The sequence below is a fragment of the Musca domestica genome, unplaced genomic scaffold (assembly GCF_030504385.1).
Source record: "Musca domestica strain aabys unplaced genomic scaffold, Musca_domestica.polishedcontigs.V.1.1 21, whole genome shotgun sequence".
NCBI classification, from domain to species: Eukaryota; Metazoa; Arthropoda; class Insecta; order Diptera; family Muscidae; genus Musca; species Musca domestica.
Window position 1 is genome coordinate 4,741,028 of NW_026712258.1, and position 16,664 is coordinate 4,757,691.

Below are 16,664 nucleotides of genomic sequence, written 5' to 3' on the forward strand. Positions count from 1 at the left end.
TCTCACAGCTACATACATCGGACATACATAGCTAGAACGACTCAGTTCAGCGAGATAGGAAATAGATGGATAGAAAATATTCGAATATAAAATTTAGGGATGGCTGGCATATGTAATTTTTTGTCTTCATATACCAAATTTGAAACAATTCCGATCTACAATTCCACTAAAATCGTAAAAATTCCGAATATCAGGTGATACCTTTATATAGAGGCTATACAAAGGCGTCGACCTGCATAAGTAATACTGTTTTCATAGGTTGTAGTACCCATTAGATATTCAAGTACAACATTTGAAACAATTCCAGCAAATAATGTCGCTGAAATCATAAATATTGTGAGATACCGTTATATAGGGGCTATATGAAAACGTTGTTCCACATGGTCCAAATTTGTCTGTCTACTTCCAAAATACACATGTGTGCAAATTTTTAGCGATCTATCTCAATTTGTTCGAAAGATAGCGTGATAATAACAGACATATATACGGACATAGCTACATCGACCTAGAATTTTAATGTGATGAAGAATATATATACCTTGTTGGATCTGACATGAGTATTCCGAGGAATGATAAAGTTAATATACCCCCCATAGTACTCGTATGGAGAAGGATATAAAAAGTGTGAAGTCAATGTCCGGTTTTCCATAAATTTCGAACGTTGAATATGTCCCACTAAAATTAAGTCCCTCATTTTATGTGTCGCATATGATATGTATGCCCACCCCATGCTCAGGGCAGTAGATAAGGGCTGTACGAAAACGTTATTCGCCATATACAATTTATTTCCCTAAAAAAATGGTAGATACTTGAACTCCAAACACCAATTTTAAAACAATGCCGCCTAAGTCACCGAATATCAGGAAGTACCATTTGGAAGGATGTTTTTCCAACACGATGACAAACGCCCTATAAACCTCACTATTCCGTTCGGATACTAAAGTCATGTCCACAGACCGACAGGTAGGTGGACAGCTAAATCGGCACATACTTTAACGTTAACAAAGAATATATTATGGGATCTGAAACGTTTATTTTGAGAATAATATGGTCTGATAAACTAACAGCAGGATTTTCTACATGCAACTATGGTGGATTCCCCTTTCCGACAGTTAACGCAACAATAGGCAACACGTCATCAAATTTCGATTTGCTATAAGATCCTTGTATCGTTTTTTACGTCTATGTTTAGAATTTCCTCCTGGACGATAATAATTTAGACAATATTACATACAACGCCATAATTCATAGTGGGTATAAAAACCGCCAGCACCAGACTGCTATTTTCTACTAGAAGTAAACTGTTGGTTGTAAGTAAGAATTAAAACCTTGTTCACAACGTGCCAAAAAAAAGAACAATAAATATTCTGTTTATTACCCTGTTAGCTTTTAAACAGATTTGCTTACCTCATAGGTCGAAGGCTAAAATTTTGCACACATGTTTATTTTGCCAGTTGGCAGGTTATGTTCGTAAATGGGCCATGTAGGTCCACGTTTTCATATAGCCCCCATATAACGGTACTTCCCTATATTCGGTATTTTGATGATTTTAGCGATATTATTCACCGGAATTGTTTCCAATTTGGTATTTGAAGTTCGAAATGAATACTACAGCCTAAGACAGAAAGCTGTCTGTGGAGGCCCACGTCTTTGTATAGCCCCAAATTACGTATTTATAGTTCGTAATGGGAACTACAGTCTGTGACAGAAAATTGTCTATGCAGGTCCACGTCTTCGTATAGGCCCCATATATCAGTACCTCCCTATATTTGACGATTTTAGGTACAGTACCCACCGATTAGTAATATGATAAACTTTATTTTGTGATAACGAACGTTATAGTACAAAAAGCCTACAGAACACTCGTTTACCTGTGATAAAAACTACACATTAAGCATAAAATTAAATCTTAAAAAAAATGCTCTACACTGTTTTAACAGACCAAATTGTTATTTAGTTAGTTTTGATTATGTATTTATTATATATATTAATACTGCAGACGTCAAAACTCTGCTCGCAACAGCTGAGGTCGGGAGCAAACCTCATTATATATATCTCCATTTTGTATGAAATACATAATAAATTTACACATTAGCCAAGTATATGTCTTTCAAACAAAAAGCCCAAATAGAATATTTTATTTTTAAAAATATGCATTAAACCCTAAAACTAATTGTCAATAACGTTAACTGGGTCAAATAGTACTATATATATTATAAACGATACAATCAAAACGCAAAGTATATTGTATTTTAATTTGTCTGCCCATTTGTCCTAAGGTAACATTTTATCCTTTACTCTGAGGTCGCCAAATAATCTGTTAACCATTTTTCTATGACCGGAAGATTGATGTCACTCCATTTGACTTCTTCCTTTATATTTCTCATAGATTTTTCAATTATGTGAAGTGCACTTCCAAACTCATTTTTGTGTTGATCGTACAGTTTTTTGACCATTTGATATCCTTCTTCGGTGGTAAACATCCTAGTGGCTGAACCCACCATACTATCCCACAAATTAGTTTTGGTTTCAAATCTGTAAACAACATTAGAAATTTTAATAAAAGTTTTTTTATGAATATATAGAATACTTATGTTCATTATACCTTTGTCTTACAAAAGACCAGTTGTCCGACAAAAAGTTAAACAGGGCCTTGTATCCACAAGATCCAGAACTGAGCATATTAAATATGAGGAATATGTCGTTTTCCGTGAAGTTGGAGTTTCCCTGGATGATAGTTAAGTTCAGAAGTTGTGCAATTTTTTCAGAATGTACAGGACACCCGGCTAAATTTTTTAGCAAGTATGTTCGTTCGCTTTGTGTTCTTGACTTGGGAAAATTTATAACACGATGCAGACCGAACTGCCATTCTTCCATAGAACCCCATTTGAAAATGGGACAAATAAATTTGTTGGGAGCCCTGTGGGGAAACATTGAGTATAAATGTAATATAAGTTAATATCCAACTTACATAATTTGTTCATCTGGGTTAGGACTATCCATCCACAATTTAAATGCTTCCCGAGCTTCTTGTACACAAGGCTTGTACCCAGCACGACAAAGGAAAGTTTCAGCCATAGATTTCAAATCAAACATAGCTTCGTCTGTTATGGTAGTTTCATTCATTTCCAGGTATAAGGGTGTAAGTAGATGTATAACATAGTTCTAAAAAATAATTGAGGTAAATTAGAAAAAATTAAGAGGCACCAAATACAGAAAGTTGAGACCAAGGTATATTTACAAGGTGAAACGGCAAGGACATTCTCTATTTTCTTGTGCTGTCAAAAACAATTTTTAATCTTTAAAATAAATAATTATATTTCATTTGAATGTCAAAGCTAACTTGTGATTGTTAACTCAGACTTTCTTTGTTCTGCAGGACTTTAGGTATTGAAAATGGGCTATATAGGTACATGTTTTGGTATAGCCTCCATATAACTGTACCGACAGATTTAAGGTGTTTTGACCGCTTAATCATAATATTAACCCAAATTTGCTGCAGATCGGCAGCATATGTTCCCATTACGTAAGAATCATTCTTGCGTATAAAGGTCAATGTACATCCAAACATTTGATATTTTGATTATTTGTGTCACATTTTTCACGGGAAAAATTTCAAGTTCCCAATATGTACTACACCAAATGACAGAAAATTGCTTAAACGTATTCGTGTAGCCCCCATATAACGGTACCACCCTATATTTGGTACTATGATGATTTTAGCGACATTATCCATCTGAATTCTTTCAAATTTCATATTGTTTCCCTTAGCCTTCTGTAGCTTAAAGCACTTTTGTCGAAGTCTGTTTTGAAATTCATTCGTTTTATTGTTGGCCCGTTGAAAATGTGCAGCATCTCCATCGCGCAACGTTTGTTATGGTTGGTTTCCCTGTCTAGTATCCTCATTCCCTCAAATCCGAAATTTGATCCCAAAATTGATTTCAGTGCTATGTCAAGTGCGAAAATTTAGAATATCAACCCACCCCATTATGTACATCCCCTACAAAGGGTCAACATTTTGAATAATTATAACTCTTATAAAATGTGAAATAAAAGTCCGATTGTATTCAAATTTCACAGATCATATTATTGCTAACACAAGATCTTGTTGAAGATGGAATACTTCAGAAACTCCTTCAAAAACTTTAACCCTTTCAGTGTCAATGAAAATTTTTGTCGAGATAAAAATCTGAAATTCCGTACTAATTTACTAAAATGTGCTCAGAAATTCGAAAACGAAACTAATAGAATATAACTGCAATATTTTTAAATAGCGAACGTATCTGTTATTAAAAATATCAAAACTAACGGTTCGTAAGAAAAACAAAAAATGGCAAAGAAAGAGAGTACTTTTAAATGTCAAATATATTTGACAAAAACACTGAAAGGGTTAAACTGAATATGGAATATTTATGCCCACCCGTTCAGGTACACCCCCATAGAAAGAAAAAGTATTGTTCGTTTTTCTTTACATTTTACGGATTATAATATGTTTTATCAGCACTACTATTTCCAGAAATTATCCCATATTCAATATCTATAAAAGAGGGAAGTGTTTGTACGTTTGATTGTTTGTTTGTAATTTATAGATTCAAAAACCGCTAAAAACATTTTCCTGCAAATTTCCAAATAAACTACAGCATTGCCTGTATGAATATTTGAAATTCCACTTAGAAATGGAGATATAGCATCAGAATCAGAGGTATCTCCAAAAAAAATAGAATTTATATGTACATATCTATTTGTCGATTATAGATACGGTATTAAAATTTGGAATGTGCATCGGAATTCGTTCCAAAAATAAATTTTCCGAATTTTATTGAAATCGGTTGAGATTTGGATATAGCTCCCACATATATCTTCGGTCGATTTCACATATTTGATGCACCAAACACGTAAGTTATCACCAATACCAAGGAAGTTTGGAATGTTTAACAGGCAATCTGGTATAAAAATAAATTTACCGAAAGATACTGAAATCGGTTGAGATTCGGATGTGGTTCCCATGCATATTTTCGCCTTTGCGATGGTATTAAATAACGGTAAAAAAGTAATTAAAGGAAAATAATTAAAATTTAAAATTTGAAGTTTGTGCAGTAGTAATTGGCTATTGGTATTTTGGAAACTATTTTTGGAGTTCCTTGCCATTCACTGTTGTTGGAGTTACGTGTTAATTGCAGCTTTTCTGGAGTGCCACAACGAAATATTTCTACTGATTTGACTTGCTGGTTGATGCGCATAGTTGCACATATTTAAAATGCCGTCCCAATTGATCTGGGTGTGTCTGAAGCTGAGGCGAGAGTTAATAAGGCTCTTAGATACACTTGTAGTGCATGTGTGCGGTCTGCTGGTGGTGATGGCGTGTCTGGGGTAGTTGATCGTGGCAATCTTATTAATTCGGTGCCGAATGTGTCCCCGGCTGCTTGTGTCTCTGTTGTTGATGATGTCGTTGTTGGTCGTTCTGACACTGTGCGCCGTTGGCAAGATGACTTGCTTTTGACCATGAAGAAACAGATGGATATCTACATTGACCAGTGTGTAAGTGAATTCAAAGCCAAAGCCGATGCACTGTTTGAGTTGTATAGTGTTCAAATTTCTGAGGTGAAAAGCAGTTCGAGTGTAATCAGCAGATCAGTGGATGAACTGAAGTCAGCTGTTATTGAGGTGAAGAGCACTGCTGCGAGTATGGAGGAGAGACTGTTGGGTAGAATTCGAGAATTGGAATTGTTTAATTCTATGCTCCAGTGCAGACTGAACCGTTCATATGTAATTAAGAGGCCTGCCTAATAATGTTAAAGACCTTAGAGCGCAAGTTGTTAATATTGCCAAGGTTTGTGGATTACATCTGGGGCCTCGTGACTTGGGTCATTCCTGTTACATCTCTGATCGTAGAGCGGTTCTTCTTAAATTTAACTCCATTCAGGACAGAGTCCATTCAGTTGAAGTCAGTAATGGAGGATTGTCTTCTTGAATCCCGGGTCTACATAAATGATCACCTGATTAAGTCAACTTCGAAGCTGGTGTTTGATTGTCGGGGTTTGCTGAGGAAGAAGCACATTAGGAGTTTTAGATTGGTCAATGAGGGTAATTCTCCCTGATGGAGTGAAAATGATGTTTGAGCAGTATGAGCTTTTTGAATTGGCCAATCGATCTCAGTGTGCAATAAGTGGTACACCTGAATTCTGCTCCTGGTTTGCTGCTTGGTGATGGTAATGTTGTATAATAGTTGTCTGCTTAGATATTTGAGGCATGCTAGTGTTGCTGATCTCACTATTTTTTCATATTTTTTTCTTATTTTTCTTGGGCCAAGTGAATTGTTAATATAATAAGTTTTGCCTTTATTTTTGCTTTATTATATATTTATTTTATTATATTTATTCTTACTTTATAGTTTTCTATGATTTTTCTAACTTCTATAATTATGCTCCCCAGCCTTTTTTTGATTTCTATGTCCCTTGATGGGAATCTCGGACCCGTGATCAGGGATGCTCAATTTTTCAGGCACGTCTCTTCTTGCTTCCATGGTAAACTTACGTATGGTCACTTGAATTGTCAAAGTTTTCGACCATCTAGATATAATCATAAGGTTGATGAGTTGAAATGTCTGCTTGTTGGTAGTGGTATTGATATTTTTGCAGTGACTGAATCTTGGCTTAACCCTGCGGGGTCTTCGAAGTCGTTGATGGTTCCGCTGTACAAGGTTCTGCGTAATGACCGTGTTGGCCGCATTGGTGGGGGTGTAATGCTATATGTACGTGATATTTTGTTATATAAGGTGGTTTACTGTTCGGAGAATTATGGTGTGTGTGAATCTTTGTCCGCTGATCTTTTCCTGGGCGGCACTACAGTGCTCTTTACTGTCGTCTACTTACCTCGTGGGGACGTAGACGATTTTGACTATAATTTGTGTAAACCGTTGAATTCTTTATCAATGCGAAGACTGTGCAGATCTCTTGGGCTTTCTTTGTACACAATTCCAGTCCGACTCACCTTGATGTTGCTCGTAGCACTACCTCATTAATTGACTTTTGCCTGGTCTCTGATGCCTTGACTGAGAATTTTTTCTCGCAGGGGCAGTGCCCTGGTATTTCCCACCATGCATTGATTTTTGAAGGGGTTGACCTCCAGGTTCTTGCTGAAGAAAAGGTTATTGAGTTCTTGGATTTTCGTAGGACTGACTGGCGGGATGTGGAAGACTATGTTTGCAATTTTGATTTTAGTCCTCTGTATCTTACGAGTGATGTTGATCAATAGTTGGCTTTGTTTGATTTGTTGTTTCAAAATTTGTTATCTTCTGTACCTACTGCTACCAGCTGTTCGCGCCCAAAAAATGATGCTTGGTTGGGGTTGGTGTGGTAAAGTCGGCCTGTTACGATAGGGATCAGGCTTATCTGGAGTGGCGTTGGCGTCCTACGGTTCGCTACAGGCAGATATTTTGTGTGTATAGAAACCGCTGTAAGGCTGTCATGCGTAATGAAAGAAGGAAATTTTATGAGGAAATGTACGAAATGTGGTCGTACGAGCAGTGTGCAGATATGGAAGTCGTTAAAGTCGTTTGGTTCCCATTTATTGATGTCAATGCTGTTAATAATTGCTGTAGGCGTTGATGGCATACCTATTAACTTCTTCAAATGCGTATTCCCTTACAATTGTAGTCACTTTTTGCATTTTGTAAATTGTACTTTTATGACGTCAACCTTTCCACTTGCGTGGAAGGTTGCTCCTGTGGTGCCTGTGCCGAAGAACATGTTATTAAGGATGCGATTGTTGATTTTCTGGATGACCGTAAGTATTTGAGTAGTTCCCAGTTTGGGTTTCGGTGTGGTTCTAGCACCACTGTTCATCTTTGAGCCCTCACTGATCTCATTCGTAATATGTTCAATAGTTCTGATGTTGGTTTGCTTGTTGGCCTTGATTTGTCTAAGGCATTTGATTCTGTGGATCATACGCTTCTGCTCTGTAAGCTGAGAGACAAGTTTTGTTTCTCTTTCTTTGTTTAGATTGATATCGTCGTATTTGAGTGGAAGATTTCAGTTTGTTGTGCACAGGGGTGTTCAGTCTGATGTTTGTGCTGTGCGGTGTGGTGTCCCACAAGGGTCTGTGCTTTGCCCTCTGCTTTTTATTATGTTCATTAATGACATTGTGGGGTCAGTGTCTAATTCCAGTTGTGAAGTTTTCATGTATGCAGATGACGTTCATGTCTTCTATCCAGATCTCTTTGAGTTGGAAAATGTGGCAAACACTACGTTGGGAATGCTTTCTATGTGGATCTCCTCTAATGGTTTGTCTGTAAATTGGAGTAAAACTGAGGCTGTTCTGTTTAATAGTCCTCGTTATGTTCCTATGCCGTGCATCTGTGTTGGCTCCTTAATTTTTCAGAGCATGTTGATTCTTTGCTGTCTCGTGTGCATTTTCAGATGCAGAGGCTCTTTAGTCTTCAAGCTCATTTGCCTCTTGGTGATAGGATGATGGTTGACAGATCTTTATTAATGTCTCATGTCAACTATTGTTTGGAAGGCATCTCTGGGGCGAATGCTTGCCTAATTCTGCGCGTACGCAAACTTGTTAACTATATTGTTAGGTATGTGTTTGGGTTGCGCCGTAGTGATCGTGTAACACAGTATGTTATTAAGATTCTTGGACTGTCCTTTGACAGATATGTTTAATATCGTCTGCTTTTGTGTCATTACAGAATTATGAGGAATGTTAATTCTCCTTTATATAATAAGTTTGTGTTTTGTAGATAATCTCGAAATCCGCAATTGCTGTTTCAAAGATTTTCGTCTGTAGTTGGTGAGAAGGCGTTTGTTTTGAGAGTTGCGAGATAGTGGAATCAGCTCCCTCTGACCCTGCGTAATTGTACCTGTTCTTTTGATATGTACAGGAAGAGGTGTTTTGAATATTTGCCTGTTCATTGAGTTTCTGGTTGCGGGTGTTTTTTTTTTGTTATTTCTTTTTAGTTATTGGCTGGAGCAATTATTATGGTTGTTTATTTTCCATGTAGTACATTATTGTATCGTTCTTTCTCTTTTTTAAAGATTTTTTGCTATACTTGTAGTAGCTACATTCGCTCGGTTGGAAACGAGTGATGATTAGCGCTTAAGTGTATTGATACCTCTTGCCTTTTTCCTCTCTATCTTGCTTAACTGTTGTTCAGCTTGGTAGAGGAGTTGTGTCTGAGGGTCTAATTGCTAAATTGCTACTAAATTTAAACTATTATTATTATTTTTTTTTGTATTTATGTTACTATTCCTTGATTATTTTTTGTTATTTATTTAGTTTTTTTTTTAGATTAATATGGTTATAGGCTGTTTTTATACTGTTGTATGTTAATATAAGATTTTGGCCATGTTGGCTTATTTATATTGAATTGTATGAAATAAATGAAATGAAATGAAATGAATTTTTTGGAAAATGTGGAAATATGCGTGAGGTAACAGATACAGCGGACTGAAGTATTCCATTTTCATACTTCATCTGATATGTACGGATAAAAAATTGGTATGTGCGAAATTTGAAGGTTATCGAACATTTATATCCAATTTTATGCGAAATAAAAACTTCGATCAATTATATATACATATCAGATTTCTGGTTAGGATAAATATTTAGTTATAGCAAGTTATGAACAATCGCAGAATTGTTTCGCATGTTATGACTGAAATAAGTATTGCAAATTGTGACCTTTTGTGTGTGAGGTACCAGAAGGCGTTGGCAGATATATGAAGGGCTCACTGCTATACCGAACCAAGTCATGAAAAATAAAAAATGCCGAAACTAGTGCCAATGTCCCCGCATATGGCAACTCTGTTTACTCTGTAAAGCACAGTGTCAAAAAGTGTTTCGTTCCAAAGATAACGTTAAAAAACCTAAGTCAACGACTGTCATTTTCGTTTTTATTCAAAGCAAAAATGAACCAAGTCAGTGTGTTTCACTTTGAATCAGTGTATATATGGATATCAGCAACGATTCAATGTCGATTTAGTGATGTCCAATCATCTGTCTGTCCATCTGTAGAAATCACTCTAGTTTCCGAGCCGTTTGAAGTAGGTTGATAAAATTTTACTCAGGTAGGTTGAAGTAGGTTGATAAAATTTTACTTTTTGGTCTACAGGGTTTTTGGTATTGGAAATGATCGGTATTTTGATGACTTTAACGACATTATTCACCAAAATTTTTTCATATTTCGTAGTCGGTATTATGATGTTTTTGCGATATTATTTACCGGACTTTTTATGTTTCCTATTTAAATATTGTAATTGGCTGTGCAGGTCCACGTTTTCGTATATACTCCCATATTACGGTAACTCCCTATATTCGGTAATTTTATGATTTTTAAAAGTATGTTTTAATAGCCAAATTCTTTCCAAATTGTAGAGGGTATTCAAAGACCGCACTTACTGCTTTTTTATTTGAGATACTTCCCTAATACACATAAAATCTTAGTATGGACACAATTACAAGAAAATCGTACTTTTATGTCCAATTTTATGCGAAACCATAAATTCCATATTCATCTCATGTTTCTGGTTGAGAAAAATATTTAGATATAGCAAGTTGAAAAGAATCACCGACTTGTTTCGCAAGTTATGACAGATAAAGGTATTGAAAACTTGACCCCTTGTGGGTCATGTACCGGAAGGGGTTCGCAGATATATACCATCTTCACAACAAATATTGTGTTAGCGAATATGTTTGTATGTGTGAAATCTAAAGAGAGTTGGACGATTATTTCGCTTTATTTCAGTTTTGTTTTTCAAAATCTTGAACTCTGTGTGGGGAGGTACCAGAAGAAATGATCCGATCTCTACCATCTTTATAACAGATCTTGTGTTGATGGAAATTTTGAGATGTACCAAATCTGAATGGAATTGAATAATTTCGCGTCTTATGAGCTTCATGGATATTCAAAATGTTGACATTTTGTGGGGATGGTACCAGAGGTAGTGGATCGATATATTTCATATTCACAGCAGACCCTGGGTTAATAAATATATTCTGATCTGTGTAATTTGAAGACAATCGGAAATTTTCATCACATTTTATAAAAGTTATGATTATTCAAAATTTTTACCCTTTGTGGGGGAGGTACTTGATGGAATGGACCAATATTACCCATTTTCGCAACTGACCTATCACTGATCCAAATATTAGCATGTGCTAAGTTGGAGCACAATCGCGTTATCCATTTTTTCTGTGCAGTAAAATATTTTCTTTGAAAAGGCGAATGGACCCGGCAAAGTGCGTAAGCTTCGCTGCAACAGTGGAAAAGCATACACAAATCAGAAGGGTCTTACGACTTCCGCAAAACGAAATTCAATTTACATTTTAAGTCTCCGAATAAGGATACCTTTCGAATAGGTGATGAACTTGACATGAAAATAAAATTCGATGAAGACGAAAATACAAATTTAATTTTGCAAAATGAACTTCACTTAAAAGCAGCACAGCTAGCCAAAACTCACTGAATACAGAAGTACCATCTGATGAGAACTATTTTTGTACTTTCGACATACAAAAAGCATTACCTTTTCCAAAGCTATTAACAAATGTTGCTTATTACAACCGGAACATCAACTACATTTAGTCATATAATGAACAATTTATTTTATTTTTTGACTTGGTTCTTTAGGTATAAAAACTTCGAATTTTATTCAGAGTAATAATGAACCAAGGCAGGTTTTTTTATTTTTGAATATTTTTTAGTAATATATTTAAATTATTTTTCTTTTAAATTAATATCATTAGTTAATTTTGAATGTAGACTTTTACATTTTCTTTTGGTAGACTAAAATATTGCTTCCAGAAATTAATTGCAGTGCATTTACTTTACCTCTAAATATCTTGGAATTATGTTTTTATGACTTAGTTCGGTATAGCTGTGAGCCCTTCATATATCATCTTCACAACAGATCTTACGTTAGCAAAAATATTTGGATGTTATAATTATTAAAAATGTTGACCCTTTGTGGGGGAGGTACTTGATGGAGTAGACCGATATTGTCCATTTTCGCACCTGATCTAGCTCTAATGCGAATATTGGGATTTGTAAAGGTGGGGCAAGATCGGATTATCCTTTCTCTTTATGTGCAGTAAACCTTTTGTGTACCAGAAGGAGTGGACCGATTTAGACCGTCTCCGAGCTCGATCTATTTTTGAAAATAATATTACGATGCACCAAGTTTAGACCAAATCGGATGCTCGCTTCGAGAGTTGTCGTGCGCACCAAACAACAGACAGACGGACATCGTTAGATCGACTCCAAATGTCCTGAAATGGATTTGGTCCAAAAAGACCTGTAGTCCAAAACGTTATTTCGATGAGGCATGTTTTGGTCGTATCAAATGATAAAAACCCTCTTAGTCATATGGCTGAGGGTATAATTAAAAATGTTCGTTGATCCAATATTATTATATATTAGCTTCAACAGTGTTCGGCGTACGGATTTAGTTAAACGAGAAGCACCGTCATAATCATAGATAAAAGAAACCCCACACGGATACATTGAAAAGCCGATACACCCAAAACAATTCACTATATTGGGCCATTTTTCTTCAAAACTAAGAAAGAAGTGTCCTTTACGTTATCAGCCTATGTTGAATGAAATTTTGTTAATAAAAAAATGTTAATAATAACACAAAACAGTATGCGAGATAAGCATCCAACTCTCTTCAAAGTTCACAGATCCTAATATTTGTGCTAACTTAAGGTCTGTTGTGAAGATGATATATAATTTTGCAAATACCTATATTTTTATTAGTATTTTATGAGGTATGAAAATGTAATACTTCGGTCGACTATATCTGGTAACTCGCGCACATTTCAACATATTGAAACAATTATCACATATCTCATATAAAGTTAGTGATGTAGTCGATATACTCCAAACCTGGCACGTCGCAATATTTATATCATATTTATTTAGTCCGATACGAAATGGACAATATTAGCCAATTACTTTGAAGCATACTCCATAGAGGGTCAACTATTTGAATAATCATAACAGAAGTCAAATATATTTAAATAATCGAATATTGGCTGAGGGTATACATCTGACGGCAAAACCGAATGATACTTTTTTTGTGGACAAACTATAGATGTAATATTTATTAATGTTAACGAAAAATCAATAGAGACTAAACATTAAAATATAAAACCAGAAAGTATGTATGTGGCAAAGGATACTAAGTTACAAAACATTTCATCATATTTTCAATCAAAGCCTGTTAATTTATTTCAACAATTGTGTTGCATATTTTAAACACATATTTACAATTTATTTAACCATTTATTAACGGAAACCATCATTATGGCAAAATATTTTATTTTATTGTCATCCTTTAGTTCATCACGTGTCCATCTTACCAAATAAAATGATTAGGATGATTTAATTAACTTCACCTTGATATTGCGCTTACAGAAAAATTCATGTTACCTTAAATTTCCAATTCATCTTTTCCTAAAGAGAACTGCAACTCATTCCCCCAAATCCTTCGAGTCTCATCAGTAAGGCAAAATTAATTCATATTATCAATTTTCAACTGAACGTTCAGCAGAACAGGGAATACTTAAAATCCATTATAACATTATTATTTATTGTCCTTTATAGTTATAATAAACAAAAACCATGACCTGGTATAACTCCATAATTGAAATGAATCGAAATATTTAGTGAATTTTGAATTAAGATTTTTGCTAGATAAAAAATTCAGCTTATAAGAAAAAACAAACAAATTCTTGAGATTAGAGTTGAATAGAAAAATGTTTTTACTTTTTACTTTTCTAACGAAATCTTCATTCATTTTTTTATCTTTTAATACTTCCTTTCTAAAATTAAAATATAAATGTTGGAATTAATCTGTTCTCACCTGCAATCAATTATACTATGAGTTTAACAATTCTGCGTGAAATGTATGTGCTAAAATATAATCTCTTTTCTATAATAAATCCACATAAATGAGTTTGTGAAAAAACGCCTTATGAGTCAGTTATTTTATAAATAAGCCTTGGAAAGCGTAACGGAATTTAGTCTACAAATATTTTTCTTTAAACTGTATTGAAATCGGTTTAGATTTGGATATTATTTTATTTAGAAATATATACCCAACACGCCTTTGAATTGTATTACTTAAACAAGTAAGCAAAGGCTATAGTCGGGCGGGCCATGATTTGAAAACAATTTGACTAAAGTAAACACTTCTCTAAAAAACATCCCTATACCTGCTACATATTTAAAGCCAAATTTTGAACCTAAATGCTCCTCTATTCAAATAATCATCATAGATCTAGAACCATTATTTTCTAAAAACATACGATCTTTAAAAAAGTATCGATATTTGACGAAGCAGATATTCCTACTACGCCAAATAACTAATTCGCTCTTTCGGAAAGAAATGAAATTTCACATATATTGTTTTCATTCATATTGAACATTTTGTTCCCGAAATAAAGTCAAATATTTTATCTTGGGGTTTGATCGAAATCACGGAGTCATGCAAATCTTTAAAGCCCTATATCGTGTTAATGGACATTTAAAACAACATTTGAAAATTTAGTTTCCTCTATACAAATCAGCATCAATGTAAATGTCAGAGGTGCACATTTTATCTATTTCATTTTCATATTTCACCAGCTAAATATTATCCGAAGAACATCCAAAATCAAGCCTTCAAGCCTTAAGTATGAAATTAAAGTGAAGCTTAAAGCTAAAAGCAATTAGATTTGACAATTTTATTCCCAAACAAAAATTAAACAAGTTAAAAAGCTGTAAGTTCGGCCGGGCCGAACTTTTAATACCCTCCACCATTTGGTACAAATTTAGCAATTTCCAAAAAAAAATAAAATCCGTTAAAAATTCTGTTAAAATCTTAAAAATACCGAATGCTTAAACGACGACTTGGACCTGCATAGGCAACTTTTGTCATATGTTATTACAATATTTTAATGCGAAACTTGAAGAAAAATCTTTTTATAATGTAGCTAAAATCATCAGAATACCGAATACGGGGGGTACCGTTATATTTGGGCTATACGAAGACGTGAACCTTCAGAGACAATTTTCTGTGTTATATGGGGGCTATACGAAGACGTGAACCTGCACAGACAATTTTCTGGCATGGGTTGAAGTATCCATTATGAACTTCACATGCGAAATTTGAAACAATCCCGGTAAATAATATCGCTAAAATCACCAAAATACCGAATATCGGGGGGTACGGTATATGGGGGCTATATGAAGACGTGGACCTATATGGCCAATTTTCTGTTTTCTGCTGCAGTATCTATTGCGAACTTCAAATACCAAATTTGAAACAATTCCGGTGAATAATGTCGCTAAAATCATCAAAATACCGAATATCGGGAGGTAGCGTTATATGGGGGCTATATGATAAATTGGACCTACATGGCCCATTTACGAACTTAACCTGCCTACTGGCAAAATATACATGTGTGCAAAATTTTAGCCTTCTATCTCAATTTGTTCGAAAGATAGCGTGATTACAACAGGCAGACAGACAGGCTAAATCGTCTTAGAATTTTACGCTGATCAAGAATATATATACTTTGTTGGGTCTGACATGAGTATTTCGAGGAGTTACAAACTGAATGACAAAATTAATATACCCTCCATAGTATGGTGGAGGGTATAAAAAAATAAAAACCATATGGTTGTCAATTACGCCTTACTTAGTACACCTTGTACATAAAATTATTTTTCTTTTTCTCTTAAATTATAAACACCGGCCGGGTCGAACTTTGAATACCCTCCACCATTTGAAACGAATTAGAAATTTTTCAAAAAATAAAATCCATTAAAAATTCTGCTAAAATCTTTAAAATACCTAATATCGGTGCCGATATATGGGGGATATACGATATTGTGGACCTTTATCGACAAATCTATGTCTGGGGGTAAAGTACTCAGAAGGGACTCCTTGTGTGGAACTTCAGACAATTCCATTAAAAAATGTTGGTAAAGTCATCAAAATACCGAATATCGTTATATTGGGGCTATACCATATCGTGGACCTATATAGATAATTATCTTCCAGGGGATAAAGTACTCACAAGAACTCCTTGTGTGGAATTTCAGATACCGAATATCGGGGGTACCGTTATATTGGGGCTATACCATATCGTGGCTAAAGTCATCAAAATACCGAATATCGGGAAGTACCGTTATATGGTGCTACACGATATCGTGGACATATATAGACAATTTTCTTTCAGGGGGTAAAGTGCACAGAAGGAACTTCTTATGTGGAAGTTCAGACAATTCCATTAGAAAATGTGGCTAAAATAATTAATAAGGCCTAATATAGGGGGTACCGTTATATGGGGGCTATAGGATATCGTGACCTGCCTGCAGACAAAAGACAGATCTGTGCAAAATTATAGCTTCCAATCTTAGTTCGTTTTGACTGTAGCGTGATTACAACAGACGGACAGACGGACGACATTGCTAAATCGTCTTAGAGTTTTACGCTGATCAAGAGTATATGTAGTGTGTTGGCTCTAAAATGATTATTTCGATGAGTTACAAACGGAATGACGAACTTAATATACCCTCTATAGTATGTATGGTGGAGGGTATAAAAATACAGGGTTGCCCATATTCGACGGACCCATCTGGCAACGCCATAACTTTTGACAGAGATGTCACA

At 35.0% G+C, this 16,664-nt stretch overlaps 1 protein-coding gene across 1 annotated transcript in view; it reads right to left on the reverse strand.

Moving 5' to 3' along the window:
* Positions 1-2,100: 2,100 nt before the first annotated feature.
* LOC101892363 (aminopeptidase N) overlaps positions 2,101-16,664 on the reverse strand; it is a 766,723-nt gene continuing 752,159 nt past the window's right edge. The window contains exons 11-13 of the mRNA XM_059122797.1: positions 2,972-3,165; positions 2,606-2,920; positions 2,101-2,535 (exon numbers count right to left, since the gene is read on the reverse strand). Of these exons, the coding sequence (XP_058978780.1) occupies positions 2,295-2,535; positions 2,606-2,920; positions 2,972-3,165 (750 nt within the window). The 3' untranslated portion in view covers positions 2,101-2,294. The remainder of the gene's footprint in view (positions 2,536-2,605; positions 2,921-2,971; positions 3,166-16,664) is intronic.